The following is a 25,831-nucleotide window of genomic DNA, read 5'->3' as shown; positions in this document are numbered from 1 at the left end:
TAATAAAAATCACCCCCCTCCTCCCCCCCCAAAACCAATTTCGGGCCAGTGGGAGCTCATTTCGAGGCAGCCCTCCTTGCTGGATAATGTTCATTTCGCTTCCTCAAAAGGAACATTATCCAGCATTGAGGGCTGCCTGGAAATGAGTTCCAGAGAGCTGCCCAAAATCATGGGGGGGGGTGCCTGGGGATGGGGGGGTGAGGGGGGTGACCCCCTTACTAACTGCTGGTCTGGGAAATTGCACACGGATAATATACTGGTCCATGACTCCAAAGATGTTGAGAAACACTGCCCTAGAGGAATCCCTCAGTGCATCCCACTCAGCATACAGTGCACTGTGGGATACCTGGAGGCCGGGATAATGAGTCCCAGCTTCTGTTGATCCCCACTGCTCTTGGCAGTGTGGTCATGTGGGCCCATGGCTTGCGCACTGCAGGGGCTAAAAGTGGTTATCTAGGGGAAGGTAGGTTGAACCCTGCCTTCCCCGCCACCCACCCATGCAGTTGTGTGAATAGACCCACCTACTTTTAGAAGATGCACTCTATATAAAGGATGCACAATTATTGCCCTCCTACAGATGTTGGACTGCAATTCCCATTGTACCTGACTGTTGGCCACTGTAGCTGGGGATGATGGGAGTTGTCGTCCAAAAACAGCTGGAGGACCAAGTTGTGTAGCTCTATACCAGTGCTAGCCAAACTCATGTCTGCAGATTTCCCAGTGCCTTTGCGTAGATCCTTCAAATTAGTTTGTGGCAAAATAATAATATAGAGGAGATTTTAGTGGCACCCTTTGAGTATCTAGAAACACTCCAGGGTTTGATCATCATGAGATAACTCTCGTCTCCTTTTTTACAGCATGTCTCACCCCTTATAGGACGTTTTGTTCCTTTTGCTGCTGTAGCTGCTGCTAATTGCATTAATATCCCATTAATGAGGCAAAGGTAAGGTACAGTTTATTGCTGATTATAGAGCTTCTTGGCCATGGATAACACAACTGGCCTTGTCTGGTGTGGGCGTCCCAGCAGCCTGAGACTTGTGTACCTGGACTAGCTATAGATGCTTTGAGAGAACTAGGGAGGTTCTACTAAGGCAATATTTTCCAAACCTTTTATACTGAGGGGGGTTCTAAAATGTTTTCTGCCCCCCAATCCCAGCCCCATCCACTTGTTCTTAGGGTGAGTGGGCGGTCCTCGTGACTATACAAATTCCTTTGAAAAATGTTTCTTAAGAAGCAGTTGCTTTTTATTGCCCAGTTGTGAGTATTTATCCTTCTGCTGAATGGGAAGAGCTGTGAATGGGGTATCACTGCAACCCTGGCAACATCATTAGAACAAGTAGCAGTTTTTTCCAGGGGGAAGGGAGGCCTTTTCTCCCTCATAGAATCCTCTCCCTCTCTGGAAGTCTGTGTCTTCCAGTCTTCCTTTTGTCTCTATGGGGGTTTGCGGGAGGTGGGGGCAGTCTGCCCCACATCTTGAAAAACTAACAAGTTGATAATAGAGTATTATTGAAGTTAATGCGGGTGCCCTTGGTGGTTTTAGAACGATGACTGGATTTTGGGTGGGGAGATGAGGAAGAAGACATGGAAAGGCATAAAGTTTGAGAGAGGTAAATGATCCTATGACTGATCAAACCTTCCTTTCCCTGGAAAGAGTTGTCATCTGTTCTAATGGCTGTTTGTATTGTTATTGTATATTATTATGCCTTACTGTTTCATGTCTGCTGTTAAAAGGGAAAAGCAGGATATAAATCATTTAAATAAATGCTGCATGCATCACCACCAAGGTCGACATGAGGACTGTTCCAGGATTCAAAATAATAGAATACCTGCATTTGGCATGTTCTCGTGCTGCACTCATATCTAATGATTCAAGGAGTATTTTGTGTTGCTGTCTACCTAAACTGATCCTGAGGAAAAGGTCTGCAGTAGGATACTTGCTTGCCTCAGAGTGCCATCCCATGGCCTTACTCCTGTTGTGCTTCAGATGGGCACAGTCAGATCTGTGTGGGTGGAGACCTGTGCAGATCAGTTCTTACTGCAAGGACATGGATAACAAGAGTGTCTGCAGCACAAGAGGAATAGAAGGTGGATTATATCCACTAGCCATAGTAAATCCTTGCCTCTCCTCACACTGGTCTTCACGGGGGGGAAATATGGGAGAGGGGAAATATGACATAGATTAGCTCTGCAGTTACCTGTACAGAGGTTAACTAAGGCCTACATAAGCTGGCCCCCAAAGAACCAGACTATGCATTTAACAAAGTAAGCCTATATAACTAAAGTGTGTGTGTGTGTGTGTGTGTGTGTGTGTGTGTGTGTGTGTGTGCGTGTGTGTGTGTGTTGTGTGAATATAATCTTTAGACACTGGAAATATATAATTTGAGCATTTGGGGTCATTTAAGAATAAAACCTAGTAACTGTTTTTCAGCTCTTTCTTTTCTTTCTTTCTCCACCCCCCCACTTCTCTTTTCTTAAACCCAACAGGGAACTAAAGTATGGTATTCCCATTACAGATGAAAATGGAAACCGATTAGGTGAATCGGCCAAAGCTGCTCAACAGGCTATTGTGCAGGTGGTTATCTCCAGGATCCTTATGGCTGCTCCAGGCATGGGTAAGGTCAGCTTCAGTTAAGCATCATGCTTATTGTGGCAGTGATAAAATCATGTTCTTCTAAGAACATTGGCTGCAGTCATGCACTCTGGATGCCCAGATTACAGCTCCCACACAGCTTTGGTTTCACCCTTCCTCCCCTGTTAACAGGGACAGCTTTCCCATGTAAGGCAATAGCCTTAGGCAGCAAGTGTGCCACGGAGTAATATTTAAAGGTTTTTCTGCCAAACTGTACTGTCCAAAATTCAAGTAGACACCCCCTGCATAATTCCTATTCATCCATCTTATACCTGCACAGTGCACACTTGATTAGTATAGATTCTAATGCTACTTGTAAGCCTATCAAGGCTTAGGATTCCTGTGATAAACAACTAGATACAAAGGCTGTTATAACAAGCAGCCAAACCAGGTGAGGCTGCTTGTGTGGAGTGCTGGGATTGCTCCTGATCCCAGTGCTCCCACCCAGCCTAGCCCTGCTTTTTGTCCCAGCTCTTAGCTAAGGTTAAGGGTGCGAGCATGCCATTAATCTCGGTGCCAGTATTGTGTGTTTGCTTAGGCTGCTTGCAGCCCGAGCAGACACAGAGACAGAGGAATCTCCTAATGCATTGCGCTTGGCATTATGAATTGGACAGGAATTGTGGGATTCCTGGAGGCCAGGATGCATTGTCCCAGCCTCTGGCAAGCCACACAGCTCCTGGGAGCACTGCTCATGTGCACGCCCGGCCAAGTCGCATAGCCAGGCAAGCAAGGAGATCATCTGGGGGAAAGGTAAGTCCAGCACAACCTTCTCCCCTGCCCGCTTGCCCTCCCCGCCTCCCAGTTGGGTGAATAGCCTGGCAGTTTGGTAAGGTTTAGACATGCAGCTGTTATTTGTTTTCTTACTTTCTAGCCATTCCCCCCTTCATAATGAATACTTTGGAAAAGAAGGCATTTTTAAAGGTAAGCCTATTACTAAAGATATATTCATTTCCTTAATACAGTAAATGCAATTAAGAGATCAATTTTAATGAAATAGCCTCAAATATGCACAGAGCAGTAAAAGGAACATGTCTAAATCTTTACTTATTCCCTATTCTATTGTCGGGAATATTCTCTTTGTGAACATAGCTAGAAAAAAAACTTGTAAAATGTTCTTCATTCAGTCATGCAGATTAGATCTGCTCCATTGTTTTCATGAGCAGTAATACTGGGTCATCAATTGGATAAAGCATGTAGGCCAAAATTAAGTGGGTCTTTTTCAGATTCAAGATTTGTCTTCTAATGCCCTCTTGCATACAGGGAACACAAAAGCTGGTGCATATTAAACAGCTGCCATGCACAACTGCTTCACATTGCCTTCTGTGACAGCTTCCTCCATGCAAAAGTCTGTGAAAACTTACAATACAGTTGAGTGACCTCCTCTGCAACTTCCTCTGCAACTTCTGCACTGCAACTTCCTTTTGGAACCTGAGTGTGAATGTACACTCTTAATCTTACCTAGAATGAGATAGTGTCTCCTTAACTTTAAATGAGAGGATTTATGCTTAACATTTGGCAGAGTGCTTTACAAGAAGAATCATGTCTAACCTGGCTTTCCATTATCTATTACAAAAATACAGAGGGTGCTATGTAGACCGCTTTGGATAGCACTTCGTATCTACTTGAATCCTATGTCTAGGGCCAGTATAAAATGCTGCTAAAATGATGAAACAACTTCATGTCAGTTTCATTCCCAGAATAGGAATCTGCCCAAACCACTTAAATTTATGTTTGACATGAAACTGATTTATTTATTTTTAATTGACAAAAGCCTGTAGACGTATTTTAAGTGTTAAGGCTGCTTCCAGGCACTTAGGGAGCTCCCCGGGGGACAAAGTCCCACTGACAGCTCCCTTCTTCATTGATTTCTGCGTGCATTAGCACGTGCATGCGCAAGCCACACACCCTGCGTCCACGTCAGACTCGGGGTGTGGCCTGTGCCGGGACAGGGCTATTCAGTTCCATTGCAAAGCTCCCCCTCCTCAGTCAGAGGTTCACTACCCTGCTGACTGGTGTGGGGACACTTGGCAACAGGGGTGAATGGCCCCATCTGGGCACTGACCATACTCCCTGTGTCCAAAGTGGATGCAGGGGGAGTAACCACTAGGGATCCTTTTGAGCCAGTGTTTCTTTGAAACTGTCACAGCCTGGTCTCAACCAGCCCTGTGATCTTAAGCTTCATTGCTGCCATCAAGTCGACTTTTGTATTTTTTTTCTGGCTGTGTCTAGTGAAACAGCCTTTCTAAGCTACAAATCTTTAAATTCAACACAATAAAAACTTACTTTAAAATAGTTCAGTTCAAAACAGTAGTTCTTATGGAAATTTTAGTACAAAGAAATAGCAGCCCTATGAGCATAAGAAACAAATAAATTAGGGGGGAAATGCATCCAATCTAACCTGCACCTAATACTGTGCCCTAGCTCAGTGTCCTTCCCAGAAGTCTTCTTGTAATCACCTCTAGACAACTTCTGCAGCAAGCCTGGCTTTCTCAACCTCAGATCTTGCTCTTTCTATCCAGTCCTGGTGGTTCAATTCCAGACTGTTCTTTCAGCTTCTTTGAGAGTGATCCAGTTCTTCAGAGTGTTTCGGCTCCTCTCTCACAGTGATTTCTCAGCTCTAATTTCAGCAGCTCTTCTCAGCCCTTCTCCCCTGGTTCTTCAAGTCTCTAGCTTCAGCTCCAACTTGAACTTGCACTCTTCAGCTCCCCAACTTTTCAACTATTTAGCTCCCCTGCTTTTCAACTAACTCTTTGCTACAAGCAAGCCTCCTATTCTCTTTCCCCCCTCCAATTTTTCTAAACAGCCCATTCAAAACAACTCAAGTTCCTTCCATGATCTTAAACCATATCTAATAAAATCAAACCCCCACTTCCCTCCAAAATTTAACCAGTACAACTCTTCTCCCTCCCAAACCAGACTGTAGAACAGGAGCTGTGAGTTTTTGCTCAGCTTTTTCTTAAACACAGAACATAGGGAGTAAGCAAATACATATGCAATACAGAAATCTGGAACACAAAAAGAGGAGGTTCAGGCCTTATATCTTCACAGAAATGCTGGTTGGCTCAATTTTTCACCTCTCTGCCTCGCTAAGAGTGAGGTGCTGCATTCTGAATGCAGGTGCTTATACACTGGCTTGATATTGCCACCTAGAACAAAACTCATTCTGCACAGAGATGAAAAAAATTAGAGGGACCACTGCTCCCCTTCCGCCCGCTCTATCTTTAGGGAGGTCCCCTTTCTCTCCACTTTACTGGGGGGAATCACCAGATTCCCCTTTACTGATAGAATTCCAAGCCAGTCTGATTCAACCCCAAACAAGTTGAGCCCAGCTCAAACCAAGACAGCTCTCACACCCCTACCCCAAGCCAGCCAGAGTTTCAATGAAATGCTGGCAAGAAAGGAGAGGCGTGAGCCTCATACTCCCAGCAGGCAAACTTGCCACCTGGGTGTGGGAGGGTTAGGAGCAGGGGGGTGCCCTGGGTAAAGGGGTGCCTTGACCCCACACCCCATACCCTGGTGGTCAAAGGATGCTCACCCCCCCCCCACTGCTCCATTGTCCCATGCCCCTGGCTGCTTCTAACTATTAACATACTGTATTGTAAAGAAACTTCTGATGAACAACTATAAGAGATGCATGGGGGCCATCTGCTGTATTTGCAATTGCAAAATACAAAGTAAGTTGCAATGTTGTGGAGGTCACTGAACTGTGTTGCACTATACAAATTGCAATTGTAATCTGCAGTCTACATGGGGTTAAATACCCAATTGAATGGTCCAGCAGTGGTCCACATGCTGTGCAGGGTTATACTGCTGCAAGCATCTGTGGAAGCAAGGGCAGTCTTGTGAGAGAGCACAAGTGTGCAGATACTTAAAGTTGTGTCCCCACATTTCAGGAGCACAATTTACATTATTTCCAATGTAAGTTTCAGTCCTGAAATGTGGGTGTTAACTTGAGCAACATATTTAAAATGAGTAAATACAGTTTTTAGAGAAGGAAAAAGGGCATATATTTCCTTTTAAAACATCAGGTTTAGAAACATTTTGTTCAAGCTCCAGCTAAATAATATATGATATCTGGAACATTTTTCAGGAGCACATTTGTTACACATCAGTTGTGATATAGGGCATCATTATACCCAGTTTATAAGCTAAGAGTTGGTAACATTTTTTGTTTAACTCTTTATTGCTTTGTTTCCATTTCTTTGTCATTAAAAAGAAAATTCATCTGTATAGCATGCAGGCTGTCCATCCTAGTTCATTGATAAATTAGCATGTAATAATTTGAAATGAGTGAGAGATGCAGTGGGAGAAGGGGTAACATATAAATCTGGACAGCCAAGGAAGAAGGAGGTGGGGGAGTAAAGGAAAAAAATTACATGTTGGTGGGTAAGTAGATTATTGGCCTTCTATATCTAGGTACTCATGTAGTCAGTCTGTTTGCAGTTCTCTGTTGTGAATTACACCAAAGGTTTTAAGGTATTTGGAGCTGCTCTTGATGTGATTTTTGGTGTTCCTCTGCTACAGAACATGACACATTCCCTCAGGTGTAGATCCCCTTGCCAAGTATTTGAGGAATTTTATCCCCATTTTACTAACTCCTTCACCAAACCTTATAAACTGTATCTTCAGTTCCTAAAACATGTTTCCTCCCGCCCCCACCACCCAAAAAATTAAGTGAGGAGTTGCTCCTGAAGCTTTCCCTCTGTCTGAATCCCTGCATTCCCTCATTATCAGTTCTATTGTATTCTCACATCATTCCTCCGGTCTAGGAGTGTGCACAAAACCGGAAAACCAGGTTTGGTTCAAGTCAAACTGGACTCGAACTGAACTGGGTCCTGTCCAGTTTTGTGCACTCTAGAGCCAGGCCTGGTCCAGCTCAAGACTGAACCAGCTCGGGCCCAGCTTAGGATGGGGGTTAATTGCCACTGTGGGGCCTCGGGGTGCTGTCATGGCCACTTGGGGTCTCCTGCGGGTCCCCCTCCCCTGCCCCCAGTCTCAAAGTGGGACCATTTCTGGCCTGTTTGGGGCCTCTCTGTGCTGGTGGTGGACATTTTAGAGGCCGCTCCACACATATGCAGCGGCCTCCAAAATAGCCACCAGCAGTGCAGAGAGGCCCAAAATGGGCCATTTGAGACTGGAGGAGGCTGGCAGGAGGAGGGGGAACTGCAGTAGACTCCCTCCCACGGTGGCAGCAACACCACCCGAAGCCCCACAGTGGCGGTAAGTTCATCATTTTTTTCTTTAAAAAAAAAAATTAAACCTGGAATGGCCCCGGAATGGCCCAGGGCGGTGGGGTCCAGTTTGACCTCAAGCCAAACTGGGCCCTGTCTGGCTTAAGGATGAGCCCTTGAGCTGGACCAGTTCGAGCGTGAGCTGGTTCAACCTCAAGCTGGCTTACACATCCCTACTCTGTTCCAGGTAAAGACTGAGTCTACCACATCTATAGTACAAGCCTCTGAGTCAACAACCGTGCCCCATGGAGCCATCACTGTACATATTTATCAATATTTATTATATGTACAAATGGTACATATTCAAGAACTGCTTGGAAACAGAAAGATGTTCAGTTATTCTAGCCACAAAATCAGTTACTGTTTCTCTTTCTCTCCGTTCTGGAAATATTACTGGACAGCACCAAAGCTTATGTGCCAGGTTTGCTTCAGCACTGTGTGTATGTACACTTACTCCTGTTCTGACTACTCTTTATGGTGTCCACCTCTGATGTCCACCTCTGGTGTTCCTAGGAGCATTATTTTTAGATATGAGATGTATTCTGAGATCTACAGATGATGTGGTGCTTGATCTGAGTACACATTTTCATTGTTGGGGCAGAAGCAGCCTTGTCAATTCTGCATTCCATTTTGATCTCATCTGATCTGTGTCAGGCTTTAATGTATTTCTGATTTTTGCCTCTAGACATCAGGAGTAGATCTTTGCAAGGTGTTAGAATTCTATAAGGCTCACATTAGAAGTGGTGTCTCAGAGGCTGCACAGGCTATACATCTGTACATAGATTGCAGGGGGTGGCCTAGTTTAATATGTCACTAGTCAAGGTAGCTTATAATTGAAGCACAGTGGTCCAAAACTGAAATCTCCTTTAAGCATCTCTCAGATGAGCAATATTCCATATCCCTCCATTTTCTGGACTTCCACATTATTATAACTGCTCCTGTGTTCAGTCTTGGATTGCAAAACAATAATGGCTTAAAAGTAATAAATATGAAAAGAGGTCGATATATAATTAAAATATATTGGCAGTTCAAAAAATTATGCAAAAAACAGATTGCTTTCCATTTTTGTGTCTGATGCCAGGAATGTGGTTTTGATGTTCCATTTGAATAACTTTATGAGCCAGCAGTCTGGCTGCTTTCTTGCCTGCTTTCCAATAGTTTAGTTTAACAGAAGCTAGGGTAAATTCAACTTTTTTGGGAAAGCAGATTATTCACTTCATATCTGCGGGCCATTGAAGCACTGGAGCTTTCAGATGTGGGGTGTCTCTCAAACATTTTTGGTGTTGGTGTTGAGGACTTAACCTGGGCTGCACAGTTTTGCTCACTGTCATGAAGAAGGTTGGTCATGTTTTCAGATCCATCACTATGTGGCAGCAGAGTGCAGTTTGTTCAAACAGAGTTCATCACATTTTTTAAAAAATGTTCACCTTAGCAAAGGCTGAGAAAATGTGGAGTTGGTTCCCATGGTATATAGTATATACTGATTGCTGAATAACATATAAAGCTTTTCACTCTTTTCACTCTAGCTGTTTCTCTAGCTCTGATCAAGGATATTCTGAGATCAGTCATAGCCTTGGAGTAGTCATGAAAGAGATTGATCCTTTTTCTGTTCCCACCCCACTTCCACATGCAAAAAAGATTTTCCTGTGCTCTGGCTTTCTGCATAATTTCCTCTTAAGCTGTGTGTGTCTGTCTGTCTGTCTGTCTCAATCAGGAATGGAACAATCTGGACCTGGGGCGGAGGCAGCTAGTGAGCATTGCACAATTTGCTCCCTCTATTTCCAAATCAATGTTCTCAGAGAGATGAAGGAGTTCATGCAACAGAGAATCCACAAATCCCATTGCATTTCCTTCTATTCTTGTTATTCCTTCTTCCTCTATACTCAAGATCCATTAGCTTACTTTTACATTGCCGAAGTTCTCTTTGGGCTGGGTTGATTCTGTAGTTGTCCTTTCTAGGTGATCCTCTGCATTTTTTAGTTCCAGTCATTCTGCTGTTAAGCTGGGCAATCAAGCAGAGCCCCATAGCTCAGGCACATCTGACCTTACTATCACCACTATTGTTTCTTCAATGGCTTTAAGCTCCTAGTTTCTTCATATCAGCTGACATCGTAATGCTGTGCATGTGCAGCCAAATGATGCATGCCTGGAGCGACTGTGCTCCCACTTCAGCAGCACTGGTGTTCACACACAGGGGAAAACCTTTTTCACTGATCTCCCTTTCTCCTGGAAGCACTCTTTGTGCAACCCACAAATATATCCCTGAGGGGGTCATAGCCTCCAGTGAGCATTCCTATTGATTCAATGATTTATTTATTTTTTGTGAGACAGAATGAAAGTTCTGTCTGTCAAGGAGCACCATTTGACTACTGCACAGTTTTAATCAACCTGAAGGTATTACAAATATTGAGGATCATCAAACTTAAATAACTCTTCCAGTATTCTTTTGACTCGATTTTATTTTTCCCTGCTCCTCCCCGCCCTTCTCTGCCTCATGGACTATGAGTTCAGGTGAATCATTGCTCTATAGTTGCTAATTATAAAACTTGGTAGCAATCAGCTCTAAATCTATTGACCAAAGAATTGCACTTTAAAAAAAAAAGAACACTGTATGCATGTCATCTTGAGGCATCTCAGCTGCAGTACTGAGATATTGTTTTCAGTTCATTATTTTGTTAATCCATACAGACTTCAATGTTTGTTTTGTTCATGTTTACCATTCCAGGTGATAATGCTTTATATATATATATAGGCTGAAAAATGTATGGTGATCATATTGCTTCATTTCTATCACAGTGATTGTTGTATTTCCTAACAATACCAACACACACCATCTATAGTGCCTTAAGTCTTATGCTAACATTATGTAAGTAACAGTGACTGAATAATAAGGTTTTTCCCATTCATAATACCCCTCCCTCTTTCAATGGAAGTTTATAGAAATAGTGCAGTGAGAGCAGAGAAGACTCACAAAGAGTTATATATCTCTTAACCACTCTCTCATGGAAACTTTTACTTGTATGACAGCATAAGTCTTTCCTGTGTATGAGAAAGTCATCCTTCTACTGCAAACAGATAGACAAATCAAAGAATGGGAGCTTTTATTGACTCTGGAGGTTGTTACCAGTGTTCCCTCTAACGTGTGTGCATGCTCACACATTTTTTGATGTCCACTCAGTTAATTTTAGATCCCGCTCAGGTTGAATCAGGAAGGCCGCACCCAGAATGCATGTGTGCACACACTGCTTTGATACTGCTACCCAGAACAAAACTTATTCTGCACACAGAGGAACATAATTAGAGAGAACACTGGTTGTTATCTCAAACTCTAAGGTTTGAACTGCTTATAGTCACAAAGACAGTAAGACACATACTCCAGCAAGCCTTCATATTCATGTTTTCAATGGCCATATGCTTTTAAAACAAAAACAAAAACAGTACCCAAAAAACTTGCATTGTGTATATGCAGTGAGGAGGAACACATCATTCACCTTGTATGTTTTTGGATTTTGTTTTTTTAACACAGCGATTCCCATGGATGAGTGCTCCCATTCAAGTGGGATTAGTTGGCTTCTGGTGAGTTAAAAAAAAACCAGTGCTTAGCAATCTTCACTTGTATGACAGTTGTCAATTGTTAACCTTGCATGAGTGGTTCTGGAGCTTCCTCATAGCAAGCCTGTCCAAACCTCATTAAGACAAAGGCAAACAAAGAGTGTAAGTGAAGTGATAATCTCTTTAGTAGACTGGTCACTGGAAGCAATGCAAACAAAAGCAGATCTGGAGCTTCTCGAGGAAGGCAGGATATAAGTTCAAATATATAGTTGACTTTGGGTGGGGGCAAACAGATCAAGCGAACGTGGAAGGAATAGAGCTGTATAGACCTCCAACAAGTGGAGGCTTCATGGAAAGGAGAAAAATCATAGGGAAAGAAAACTTGTGTAAAAAAAAAACAAATAATGTCCGCTGTAATGCACACACACCCTCAAAACCTGGCAATTATGGAATCTGTATACTGAGTAAGTGGTATGAAGTAGATTGTCACCACTAGCAGAAGCTGGACCTGACTAAGTTACCACATGGAGAAGTCAGACCTGACCTCAGTCACTCATGCTTTGGTAACATCCAGATTAGACAACTGCAATGCATTCCACATGGGGCTGCCCTTGAAGACAGTATGGATGCTTCACCTAGTCCAAAATGCTGCTGCAAGGATGATCATGCATGCAAGTCGCTTCACCTGTGTCATATCCATCCTGCAGCTTCACTGATTATTGGTCCGCTTCTGGGCTAGATTCAAGGTGCTGGTCTTGACCTTTAAAGCTCTACACGGCTTGGGGCCAGGGTACCTGTTGGACTGCATTCACCCATACCAACCTGCCAGGGCCCTCCATTCAGCATCTCAGGTCCCACTCCAGTTGGTGGGGACTAGACGGGGCCTTTTCGGTTGTGGCCCCTTGGCTTTAGAACACCCTCCCCAAAGAGCTTCTCCATGCTTCCTCCCTCGGTTGTTTTTTTTTAATGAAAACACATCTTTTAAAAGAGGATTTTTAATGTTTCACCTCTCTTTATATCTGGTAGATTCTTTAGTTTTTATAAACTAAAGCTAACTGAGCTGCTAAACTAACTAAAGTCCTGCTAACTGAGCAAAGAGGCTCAGATAGATAGATAGATAGATAGATAGATAGATAGATAGATAGATAGATAAGCAGGCCTAGACAGCTCCCTTATAAATATCTACAATTCCTGGAGTGATCCACCCCACTTGCATATTGAGAGCTATTACCCCAATCAATCTAATTTTATGTTTGTCTTTTCCAGTCTGGTGTTTGCAACACCTCTATGCTGTGCATTATTTCCACAAAAAAGGTACTGCATTTTTAAATACTACTTTCTCTATGGTGGGTGCTATGATTATGTGAAGCATGCTACAAAAATATGAGGGAATTTGTACTTTGCTTTGAAAATCTTCTCAATTCAGGTGTGTTTGTATGTCTGTGAATTCTCTCTTGGAAAGAGAGAAATCATAGACTTAGGGTAGTTGTCATTAACTGGTGGGCACCTGTCCAAATCTGTAGAGGGCTGTTACCAGGCACTTTAGTTGCTGAGCACAAACCTTTCTCTGCTTCCCCTGCTTACTTACTTCCCCTCAGGGGTGTAGCAAGGTTGGAGGGGGCCCAGAGACAAGATTTGAAAATGGGCCCCCGCTGATATGCACATACAAACACACTTCACAATATATAGTGCACTCACACTCACATCCCCATTATGAATACGGTGAATATCCAGTTCACATTGAATCTAGCTTTTTTACTCTCTGCTCCTGCCAATCTCCAAGAGACTCAACATAATTCATAGGGGGTGCAACATGGGCGGGTGGGGAGTCATGTGATGTGCCTCTGGGGGGCCCCTCGAGGCAGTGGGCCCCCAAGACGACTGCCTCCCCTTGCCTAATGGTAGCTACGCCCCTGCTTCCCCTCCTTACTTAATTTTCTGGGAAGGATGAGCATTGTATTTCTCCCTCTACTTTTACTTTGCTATGCTAGTACTCTCTGTTTCTCTCTGTTGTTTGCTTTCCTCTTTACTCACCTTAGACTATGCCTATGGCAATTTCAAACCCTTCCCCTTCTCCACCACTCACTTTCCTCTCTAGGTCAGTAGTGGTTCTTTCCCTTTCTCTCACTCTAGGTAGCAGAAGAACACTTCAGAAAGATCAAATCCTCTTCCCTCACTCACTCAAGAAAGGTCTCAATCTGTTCCAGCCTAGGGCTAGAAGGAAGTTCTTTCTTAATGCTGACATTGCTTCCTTATCCTGTTTTCTTATTCCTTTCCCTTCTTCTTCCCCTTCACCTGTAATTAGGGCAGGGTAATGTCTTGGAACAATTTCTTACCCACAGCATCAGCTGGGAGACAACATTGAGCCTCTTCTCACAGTCCCCCCTCCCCTCCCCAAGTGTGCCAGCCCTGGCTGCAATCAGCTGTGGCTGACACACAAGCAAATAAATGAGGTTAAGGGAGCGCTCACTCCCTTAACCCCTTTTACACGGTGACTAAATAGGCGGGTTTGCTGCCATGGAGCCGCCAGGATCGGCCAAATTCACATGAGCGTGCAAAAATGGGCTGGTCTCCCTTAACCCAGTTTCGCATGTGATGCTGAGTTTAGCACCAGCAGGATCTGCACGGATCCCAGCGGTTCTCATGGGCAGCTAAGCTCAGGCTTGACTACTTGAGCCTGAGCTTTGCTGCTCATGAGAACAGCCTCCTAGTCTGACACTCTAACCACTAAACCTTGCTCACTTTGTAAGGTTTAGATTCCTTCTTCTCCCTTTACTGTTGTATTCTGTTGGTTTTCTAGTTAAGGTTTTTCTGGTTTACAAGTCTTTGCTGTTCAACGCTGAGAGTAGGGAACCCCCTCATCGGTCATTCTCCAATGTTCTGCATCGCAAGGAAGGGGACTTCCTGCTCCCGGAATTTCTCACTATACATACCCAGAAAGAAGCTTTCGTAGAAAAGAAGCAATTTCCCCATCTCTGCTCCTGCTTCCCTTGTTGACTGCCAACCAGTTGGGTTAGTGTGTGTCCTTACCACTGTTCCCTCTAACAGGGATTCCCAAATATTGTTGACTACAACTCCCAGAATCCCCAGCTGCAATGGCTTTTGCTTGGGGATTCTGGGAGGTATTTAGTCAACAACATCTGGGAATCCCTGTTAGAGGGAACACTGGTCCTTACCCTCACTTAAAATCCTGTACTTAAAAATTATTATTATTATTATTATTATTATTATTATTTCAATTTCTATACCGCCCTTCCAAAAATGGCTCAGGGCAGTTTACACAGAGAAATAATAAATAAATAAGGTGGATCCCTGTCCCCAAAGGGCTCACAGTCTAAAAAGGAACATAAGATAGACACCAGCAACAGCCACTGGAGGTACTGTGCTGGGGGTGGATAGGTTATACTATACAAATAGTGTTTGTAGATTTTGAGACTATGAGAAGAATGATTTGCAAAACAAACTAAAGTGGCCTTAAGGTTGTTTCATTGATGGAGGAATAAATCTGATAGCAGCATAGGGAATGTAATTTTAAATAAATATTAGATCTAGGAAGAAGAAATTCATTTCCTGTTACAGTTCACTGTTACATCTATTGTAAAATGTAGATTCTCCCAGAGAAACCTGTTTGAAAAGAGGATTTCTTCAAATGAGGGCTGAGAATCCCAGATTCCCAGAGAAAATACTCTCCCAAAATAGTTGGAGTATGGGAAGTAGCCTGAATAAGGGAGACATTTGCTTCTCCATGAAGTTGCAAAGGATATTGCATCAACAAAAGCTCTATTCAGACATGGTGTTCAGCATGCATACAGCAGTATGCTTCCTGTCTGTATCCTTCATCTGAGGGGCTTGTACCCAGGTTCACTTTTAGAAGAGGAGAGCTGGTCTTGTGGTGGCAAGCATGACTTGTCCCCAAAGCTAAGTAGGGTCTGCCCTGGTTGCATCTGAATGGGAGAGTTGATGTGTGAGCACTGCAAGATATTCCCCTCAGGGGATGGAGCTGCTATTCTGGGAAGACCATCAAGGTTCCAAGTTCCCTCCCTGGCTTCTCCAGGATAGGACTGAGAGAGATTCCTGCTTGCAACCTTGGAGAAGCCTTTGCCAGTCTGTGAAGACAGTACTGAGCTAGATAGACCAATGGTCTGACTCAGTATATGGCAGTTTCCTATGTTCCTAATGTATATGTAAACAGTCATTCACACAAAATCATGTGCAAATATGCAGACACCTGTACATTTGTACAACATAATGTGTGAAGAGGGCTACAGTAGAACTCCTATCGGTTGGCAGGAATAGACATTAAATTCATTTCATGAAATCAGGCCCAATCCAAGCCCCACTGTCACTGGAGGAAACCTGGTGAGCCACCACTGTCACCTCCCTCAGTGCATTGCACCCCCAGGCCCCCAATGAAATCAGGACACGCTTAGTTGGAGTAAATAAGGGCCACTTTTATTATTGTACAGAGGTAACGACACTTGCAACGAGGTCCCAGTTAACTAGAGTGCGAAGGGCGAAGGGCTAAGGGCAGCAGAGAGACTGCTCCTGAGATGGCTGCCAGGCTAAGATGTTTCCCCAGCACCCTCTCCTGATTGGCCAGGCCCTAGTCATGTGGAGGGGGCCAAGATGGCGCTTCCGTGCCTGCTTCTTCCGGCCAGGCGCACAACCCCGCCCCCCGCCTCACTGTTCGGGCACAGAGGCGAGAAGCGGCACTTCATGTGCCAAGCACCAATTTCAGGTCCCCCAGCCCCAATCTCTCCCCCTCAAGCCCCAGTCTTTTCCTCCACCTCAGTGTGCAAAACAAGGTGATCTCAACCTGTACAACCCCCAGCTCCCTGCCCCAGTGTCTGTCACCCACTGTTGATGGCGGCAACAACATCTTGGCTTGTCATCCTTCCTGTCCTTCTGGTCTAACACTCTTCTCGTACTTTTGAAAAGGTGGGAAGAGCAGGGGACCAGATGGGCAGTTCCTGGCAGAATGGGAAGGAGGGCAAGCCTGAGTGGGGGCAGCCTTGCTACCACCACCATAGGTTAGGGGTGTGCACGATGTGTGTGCGCACTTCAGGCAGGATACCTCCAGTCACTTCTGGACCGAGGAGGGAACAGGGCTGCAGGGAGGTATGCTGCTGCCCCGCTGGACTGGTTTTTAAGAGAGCACCGGTGTGGGGAGTTTACCCGCCCTTAAAGATGTCCTCTCCACACCTTCCAAAAGGCCCCCGCTGGTTCCGTGCACATCCCTACCTCAGGCCAGGAGAGTGAGGCTTGGTGAGGGGGTGAGCCATCACTACTTCCTTTTGCCATCCATCACCTGAAGTGATAGCCTCTCTGGGGCCTCATTGGTGCGCTGGCACTGCAGGGAATGAAAGTGTTTTAATGGAACTGCAAACCTTGCAGCATTTTTCTCTGGCAGCACTGATTTAACTCAAAATCAATCAATCTTAACCTTATTTGCCCTCTTGGTAGGGATGTGCCCAAAGCACAGTTTGAAACACAATTTGAGCACTTTTAGGGAAATCATATATATTTTTTATTTGTTTGTTTGTTTGTTTTTATTTTTACATTTTATATCCCAGGGACTTTAAGGAAAAGAAGAACAGCTACTTACCTGTTCTCCGCTGCTCCTTCCAGCTTCCTGCTGGGGTGGTGCACATCTCAAAAAGCCCCCCACACATGGCGTCCTTGCATGCTCTTTTTCCTTAAAGTTATCTTTCTAGTTTCCCTAAAAATGATCAAACCGTGCTTCCCTTCCTCTTGGCTTAGCAAAGACTTATGAGCTGTAATAGCAATAGCAAAAGCAGTTCTAGGCTAAGCTGAGGTGGATCAGCATTCATCACACTAGGTGGGTATTCACTAGGTGGCTGTGAATTTGTGGCACTGTTTCCAATTTGTATTGCATTCCTTTACATTTATACTTGCTAAATTCATTCACTCTTAATAGTAAACATTACAATGTTAACAATAAATTGTAAAAATGTTTTGGTGATACCTGACTTCTTTAATTCAATTTCAATTTACAAGTGAACACTTAACTGTTCATGTGATATATGTTTTCCTGGCTGACACATTAACATACCATACCAATTAACATTAGCAAGCAAAACACTTCAAGTTTCTTCTGTGGCTCATTTTGTAACTCGTTATTTTCAACAGAGACTAACTGTCTGAGGTACAAGAAAATATTAAGCCAACTTACAAAGAATTATGAAATTGATAATAAAGTCCCTTTTAGTTCAAATTATATTTATTTAATAAAATTGATTCAAACACATTTAAAAACATGAAGTTTCACCCTTATGTTAGACTTCATCATGGATTTTATGCAATGTCTTTATTTTTCTCCTTCTTCTTCTCAGTTCCATGTCTGTAACACATCTGGAGCCAGAATTACAAGCCAAGCTACAAAAGATCAACCCTGAATTGGACCGTGTGTATTTTAACAAAGGATTATAATTTTGTAGGAGGCAAAAAATTTGTTTTTGAATTGTGTGACAATTTTGAAGACAACTCAGTCCTGATATGTCATTTCAGTCTTGCACAGTTTTAAACACTGGGGTTACAGTATTTGTTGATCACAAGAGGATGTTTGTAATTATGGATTCAAATCACAGTTGATGCCATGACTACATTGTCCACGTTGTAGGCTTCAGTTTTTTCTGGAATGGTTTACATTAAATTTCAAGTAGCTATTGAAATTTGAATATTTTAAATTCCTTTTGAAAAATTGAAAAATGTCAGGGACAAGGAAATCACACAGTTCTATCTTAGGCAGTAAATCTATCTTAATTTTCCTTGACAAGAGAAAAAAGGACAAATTTGGTTTTGCTACCATGTTTGTATTTACATTTGAGATTGTATGTCCCCATCAGATGAGTTATTCAAAGGCCCATAGGGTGAACCTTTGTGGTGTGTCTGCTTGATGCTTATTTCATAAGTTGCCTTACCTTGCTTACATAACTTGAGTGTTTGTGGTGAGGGACAGGGATAGAGGGAACATTTGAGTGTTAGGGGGCAAGGAAAAGGTATCTTCTCAAACCACTTCTGAGGCCAGTTCCCATTACTTGTTTTAGCACTTCATATTTGCAACTGCCCCATGAAAGCTCTGTTGTATGAAGTTGATAACCATCTGCATCCCTGGATCAAACTCTCTTACAGTGCCCAAACTCCCCACCAATAGGACAAGCTTATCAAGTGGTAGTATAATCAGTGGGAACAATCACTATAATTGTCCTTGTAAATTCGCCCTGGAGCCCATCCAAACAGTGAGCAAGGTATGTGGTGCAGTCTTCTCAGGACTGTGCTACCACTTCATGTGTTCAGCATGTGTGTGAATGTGTCTGTATCTCAACAACGTCCCTGCACATGTAAAGTTAGAACACCATCCAAACACTGCCAGTGGAGGGAAATCTTGTCCTGTCCAATTTGTTCAGTTAGCTCTCCAACATAGTGCTTGACATCCTGCAGCAATGGGCAGGATCCTATAGGAATTTCCTAATGGTTGTCAAACCTTACTTGTGCTGCCTAATGCATGACAGTGGCCAAATTCTGCAAAAAAAGACAAACCCAGGAGACTGGGAGTTTGAGTTGCCTTGCTTGTCATGTTCTTTCCCCAGAAACAGGAATATATTAGCTTACATATACTGGCCTTGTTTTCTCATATCTGACAATCATTGAGCTTCATGTGACTTTCTTGAAACAGTCTTTTAAACATATTCACATGGAAGCTCCATGCTGCTAAAAGTTGTTTTTCCCCCAAGTGGATGTGCCATAGCCTTTTAAACTTTAACAGTGGTTTTATCCTCTAAGAAGCACAGACAAAGCATGTGTCCTTGTCTTTTATTCCATTGCAATTATCCTGCAAAGTAGCTTGCTATTTTTTTATTCCAATAGAGAAATCCAGGCTTTCTTTTTAAAAAAAACAACAACAACCCACCACCATTCTGGGGATGAGATGGGATTTGACCCCAAGTTCCAGCATTCTTTCCCCTGAGCTATGCTGGTTCACTGCGGCACAAATTATTATGAAATTATTTTTATTGGTATTTCACTGTAATCTTGATGTGTCTGGCACATGCATGCCATTGGTATCTACCATTAATGTACAGTATTCCAAATATAATGCCACAGTGGAGATCCCTTTGTGGTGATATGAATAGATCTAGCTCTGTACTCAGTAGAGTTGTTACCCAGCATAGCCTTGGCCTTTGTACCTATTCAAATAATGTACACAATTGTTGAGTGTTGTGCTACCAATGTGGTAGTAACTTGCTATCCTAGCTAGTATGCAGATGTGTTCATCTCAGCATAGAGGTCCAGGTTTTTCACTATTGTAATACCAGAGTGAAACGTGCCATATAGCAGAGAGTGGTTGGTGGCAGCTGATGCTCCTCTATGAACTGAAAGGAGAAGCAGATCTGATGCTTGACCGGAACACTTGGTTTGGAAGACACCCAGACAGTGAGATTTGCCATGTAAAGCAGTGGTTTACAAACTCTTTCCAGAGAGCCCTAGGGTTGCTTGGAAGTATATAAGGACTTTCTCGAAGATATGATCAATAATATAAGACAAGCTTTTGTAAAAAGAAAAACAGCTTGCAAACCACTGCCTGTCTTTTGGGGCAGTGTGCAGCCCCAGGAGATTACTAGATATATTGGAAGCTTCATCCACAGCTTGCACAAGGCAATGGTGAGGCTCAACAGGACTGACCCAATCCCCACATGAGCGGAGTGTATGTCCTAGAACATGCCTCAGAATCTTCTACATCATGCTTTAATTCCTCAGCAAAGAAGTCAGTGTTGAAAGGGATCCCTGAATGTAGAAAAGTTTGAAACTTCTGAAGTGGTGATATGCCAGTTGTAACCTTGGGGTTTTCTTTAGAGCCTTTCCTCCTCTCATTTCTTCCTGTATTGCCAAACCTCAAGCTGCTTTCTTAGGGTGCATCTAGAGTGTTCTGCACACCCGACCTCCCCATACTGTCACACTCTTGCTTTGAATGTAGTGTGGGAAATGACAGTGGGATAAATCATTTGCCTTTAAACAGGAGTGATGTGGCAGAAGACAGATTGCTCGTGTGACAATGTAGACGTAATGAATGACACCTGCTCCCAGCTGCAATGCAGACGGGGACGAGGGGCAATTCTGCAGTATTATCAAAGGACTGTGCAAGATGGACGTGCCTTGAACATTCAGATTTGGGCTAGTGCATGCACAGCTTTTAAAACACTTTTCTAGTGGCCTGATCATATCATGTGTGCTCAGAATTGAGATTGTATCATGTGAGATTAAGAGTCTCACTGGATTTAGTGATGATTTACCTCTTAGTTAAAAAAAGACGTAGGAATTTGATTTGGTGCACTGACCTGGTTTCCCTGGTAAATTCCAACAAAACCATGCAATAAGTATTTGGATATAAAAAGAAATGGGGAAAATGTACATTTCAAAATTTTTGTGCATTTTAATTGAATGAATTGCAAGTAAGCATATATTCCATAGCTGCAGAGACTACAGGAAGGAATTTAATCAATCTCCTGTTTAAAGGGCTTGATTCCTGTTTAATCTCCTGTTTAAAGGGCTTGATTCCTTGTGGGGGGGCAACTTTTCCAACCATTTTGTTTGGTTTTTAGTTGATGTAAACTAGATCCATGTTATATGTGACCTCAGAACTTTTGGAAAATTTGGTATTTGCAAGTGGTGTGCTTGGATTAATATACAGCCTAGCACAAAGATTTGTATGGATATATTTTATCAGGCCAACATGCATAGGTTTGACAGCAAAGAAATACATGATGAGTGGTATTTTTTAAAAAAAAAAATATCAGTCTTATGCTTTTCTACTGGATAAATAATTGTACATTTCTCTTGGTGTTATTAAGCAGAACAAAATAGTATTAAGATCAGAAAATTTATTCTGATCTGAGAGAAAGAGAATGTTTTTTAAAAAATATTTCCAATAAAGTGCAATAAACTTATATAAATAGTACAATGGAATAGTTATTAATATTTCCACTTTGGAAACATGATTCTAGATTATATTGTGACACATTAAAATGTACTTCTTAGCACAATGTCTTGCCAGTGTTGATGGCATTTAATGTACTATTTAAACTGAAATGAATGAGATATTAAAATCAGTGACTGAAATGAATCTAGCGTTGTGTGTGAAAAAAACATTTGACAAAAGTATGTACACTTATAATAATGTGCTTGACTTTCAGCAACATTTTACTCACAAGTAAACCTCACTGATTTTAATGGGACCTACTCTCCTTTAGGTGTGTGTAGCACTGCAACCATTGTATGGGCTGCAGTACAGGTCACTTTTCATTAGACATTTTGTGTGTGGGTACAGATCCCCAAGTGGAAAATACATATTGCAAGGGTTATGAGAGGTGTGCATGAGAATAAATTGTAGTTTTCACCTTTAAAATCATCTGAGCAGGATTAAGGAGAGGATCAAACCTCCACTGTGTGAATTGTTAAATGCAAATGGCACAGTTAGTGCACAGTGCACCCTTCATATCTGATATACATGTGCACAAATACACATGTATAATGGATACATTTTTCTTTCTTTGAGAGGAGGATTCATTTTTACTCCACCTTCCAGTCCTTCAGCCCCCATTCCAAGTTCCAGCTTTCCCCATGAGAGCACTCTCTCTCCTGAGTGTTTTTCCTGTAGCATAATTCCATTGAACATCATATACACATGCTTCTTACATAAACATTTTAAACTGCTTGTTGTAACAGAATTATAATTTTTGTGGATGCATTTGTTATTCTTATGTAAACCACCTTGGGACATTTATTGTAGGTGGTATACAGATATGCAAAATAAATATTTAAGAATAAAAAATAAAGCAAAGCCAATGAAGGTAGTGGCTCTAGCTACTACTTCTCAACTTACCAGCATTCACTTAGGACTGTGGTGGAGTCTCTAACCCTAATCACCCTCTCCCTTCCTAAGGCTTTGATGTGGCAAAGGGAGGACATTACCCCATTCTAGTGTGTGAGAGACAATCATTGTGCATCAGGGATGGATGTTAGAGAAAGCTTCTTTGTGTTAAACTGATTCTCGAGGGATTCATAATTTAGAGAGGAAATTAATGCAATCTCTGGGGAAAGAAGGAATTTGGATAAGGAAGAAGGACAGAATGATAACTTACCAATAACAATGCTTTTGTAACAACTTCCAGGAATGTTTGTACATGTAAGCCATGACTGCTCTGATGAATGAGAAGAAGAAGATGTACAGTCAAAGTAGCCTGCCCTGAAGCTTTTCCCTTTACTTATATACTGCCAATGGGGCTCTCCCATACTGTGGAGATCATGCCAGTCTCCACCTATCCTAATGTGTCCCTTTGGAATGAACTTCAGACATCATGTTCTTTTTAAGATAAGGCGCTAGATGGCAGCATGTTCCAAAACACTAAATTCATCAATATGGAATCTAGTATTACATTGTGTGTGTTCATGGCTTTCTGCTTAGCAAGAGACCTTGACTCCTCCTGCAGTACATGTTTTCCTAGACACTAAGACAAATAATCTTGAGTGATAGTTATTGCTATCTTTGGAGCACCAATTCTCACATTTGCCCAGCATGTGAATCCAGGATGTTTGGTGGAGGGGTGGGCATGTGCTTCCTCAGCCCATCCACATGCAAGGATGTATCTCCACCTTACATACACTCACATTCTTTCTTTTCATACAGTTTTATCCCCAATTATTTAAGAGGGAGGGGTGCTGCAAATTGGGCGTTCACATATATTGATGTACATGTATGATGCTGCGTCACATGGTGCCTCATACATGGAAGAGATCCCTAGCCAGCTGAATGTGTGCAAAGCCCAGGCACACATGATTTTGAAATATTGCAATTATTAGTATCGTAATTAAAATAGTAATTACTGTGTCTGCCTTTCTGTTTTGGATATTTTAATATGATTGACACATTGATTTCAGATTTTTAAACTGCAATTCAGCAGTTAAGTTAAAAAAGAGAGAGAATTAGAAGATTGTAGGTATGTCTAAACTTGAAAAGAGTATTTAGTTAGCTATTTAGTTCCATTGCTGTTTTCCTAGGTGCTGCTTAGGAGGAGCTTATTTTCACATGGATTCTCCTGAACCTGTAAGGACCTCTCTATTCAGACAATGCTAACATAATAATACTTAGTATTTGTATCAGACTTTCAGGTGTTTAAAGGGCTTCTCATGCATTATCTTGTTGTAAATCTTAACAACCCTGTAAGATATGTAGATATTATTTTATCCCTATATTGTAGCTGGGGAGCTGAGGCTGAGAGAAGGTGACTTACCCAAGGCCATCATATTTATTTATTTATTTATTTATTTATTTGATGGATTTTTATACAACCCCAAACCAAAGTCCCAGGGCAGTTCGCAATCATAAAACAATACAAATTAATGAAACATTAAAATAAATTAAAACTCCCAAAAGCTGCCTAAAACGAGAACAATTTATGAAATTTAAAATTACAAAAGCTAAAAGGCCTGGTTAAAAAAATGAGTCTTCAAGGATCTTTTAAAAACCGCTAGAGATGGGGAGAGTCTTATATCAGCGGGAAGCACATTCCAAAGTCTTGAAGCGACAAGTGAGAAGGCCCGAACCTGAGTGGCCACCAAACGACTTGAAGGTAACCTCCCCTGACGAACGTAGTGGACGATGGGGATCATGCAGAAGAAGCTGCTCTCTTAAATACCGTGGGCCTAAGCTATTTAGGGCTTTATAGGTTATAACCAGCACTTTGTATTTTGCCCAGAAACCTATTGGCAGCCAGTGTAACTCCTGTAATATAGAAATAATATGGTCTCTTCAAGATGACCCGGAGACTAACCTGGCTACCGCGTTCTGTACTAATTGTAGTTTCTGGACTATGTACAAAGGCAGCCCCACATAGAGCGCATTGCAGTAATCAAGTCTGGAGGTTACCAGAAATGTACTACTGTTCTGAGGTCATGAATCTCAAGAAACGGATGCAGCTGGCGTATCAACCAAAGCTGATAAAAAGCACTTCTGGCCACTGCCTCAACCTGAGAAACTAGGGAGAGGCGTGAATCCAGAAGCACTCCCAAACTGCGTACCTGTTCCATCTGAGAACGTGTGACCCCATCTAGAACAGGCAGGTCAATATCATTTTCCGAGTAATGACCCCGCACAACAAGCACTTCCGTCTTGTCTGGATTCATATGAGTTCATGGCAGAGGTAATATTTGAACTGGTAGAGTCCTAACTAATAGCTCAGAATCAGATTCTTAGCCACGCTATTACAAAGTGAAATTGACAGTCCATCAGCCCATACAAATGAACAAACTCCCTTAGGATACACTCTGCCACTTGTATCATCCTGCCAAATGGTAAGGAGGATTTTGCCACACCTTGGAACAGACGTGTGGTTAAAATGGCCATCTGTATCCATATTTGCCACACACTGGAACAATCATGGTAAAGTGGTCATCTGTGTCCACATGATCAAAGGGCCCATTCTGGCATTGCCAACATGGAAAGTGCAGATAAGCTTGGGAAGATCAGTTTCTACTTAAGAATAATGATGTATTCTTTACATTTAAAGGACAAACATTTAAAGCCTGGTGCTCTGCTTGACCATGAGAAAAGAGAATCTGCAATATATGCCCAGTATACTATTTCATTGTTTGTTTAGCTTACCTAAACACTGGCAAAGGCTACTCAATTAACAGAAGGAACATTTTGTAACTCCATCTAGTCATAAAGAATAAATATTATAATTTGGGTAGGAGGAAAGATAATGCAAGAGTCCTGAGAGAGCATCCGGTTAAGCTCTGAGTCCAAGCCCCTTCCTCACCCTGCCCCAGTTTAGAGAGCTGTCCTCTGCCTGCCTGGCTAGCAATGATTGTCATGACAAGAGCCCCAAAATGGCACAAGAGCTTTGTAGCAATGAGACAACAAAAGGGGGGCGGCGGCTAAGAATCAGAGAATATCCCTCCCCTCTACTGCTAGGGAGGAGTTGAAAGGTAGATGAGGCAGAGCTGGGCAGAGAGTGTACCCTGCTTGCCTTAGCTAGGATGCAAAATTTGCAATAATCACAGCACCTGACAGACTGCCAATTTGCCCCAGCTTTTCCTTTATAGCACATAGAGATAGACTCCCCCCCACCAGCAGTTATTTTCAGTTTCCCAAATCATATTCTTGATTTCTGTTTCTTTAAAATGTCCAAAATGATGAAATATAGTAGTTATCTGCTCAAGGTAAATACTTTAAACTAATATACTATTACAGAAACCTTTTCAACACCACAGTTAACAGATGTGGCAATTAGCATAAGCCTACGCTTGATGACTGCCAGTTAAAGGAATGACTTGTTTTGACTGAATACATGCAATCTAGCCATTCTGCAGTCGCACTGCATTACTTAATTCAGACAAGATG

At 42.5% G+C, this 25,831-nt stretch overlaps 1 protein-coding gene across 3 annotated transcripts in view; it reads left to right on the top strand.

Annotated features, from left to right (window-relative positions):
* Window positions 1–21,553, top strand: part of SFXN1 (sideroflexin 1) — a 44,024-nt gene extending 22,471 nt beyond the window's left edge. For all 3 annotated transcript variants that reach the window (XM_053299394.1, XM_053299393.1, XM_053299392.1), the window contains exons 6-11: window positions 858–943; window positions 2,485–2,612; window positions 3,501–3,550; window positions 11,387–11,436; window positions 12,679–12,726; window positions 17,766–21,553. In XM_053299394.1, the coding sequence (XP_053155369.1) occupies window positions 858–943; window positions 2,485–2,612; window positions 3,501–3,550; window positions 11,387–11,436; window positions 12,679–12,726; window positions 17,766–17,862 (459 nt within the window). In that variant the 3' untranslated portion in view covers window positions 17,863–21,553. The remainder of the gene's footprint in view (window positions 1–857; window positions 944–2,484; window positions 2,613–3,500; window positions 3,551–11,386; window positions 11,437–12,678; window positions 12,727–17,765) is intronic.
* The last annotated feature ends 4,278 nt before the right edge of the window (window positions 21,554–25,831 follow it).

This window comes from Hemicordylus capensis, chromosome 2, assembly GCF_027244095.1.
Source record: "Hemicordylus capensis ecotype Gifberg chromosome 2, rHemCap1.1.pri, whole genome shotgun sequence".
Taxonomy (NCBI): Eukaryota; Metazoa; Chordata; class Lepidosauria; order Squamata; family Cordylidae; genus Hemicordylus; species Hemicordylus capensis.
The sequence above is the reverse complement of the archived record's forward strand: the minus strand, read 5'-3'. Positions and strand labels throughout refer to the sequence as shown.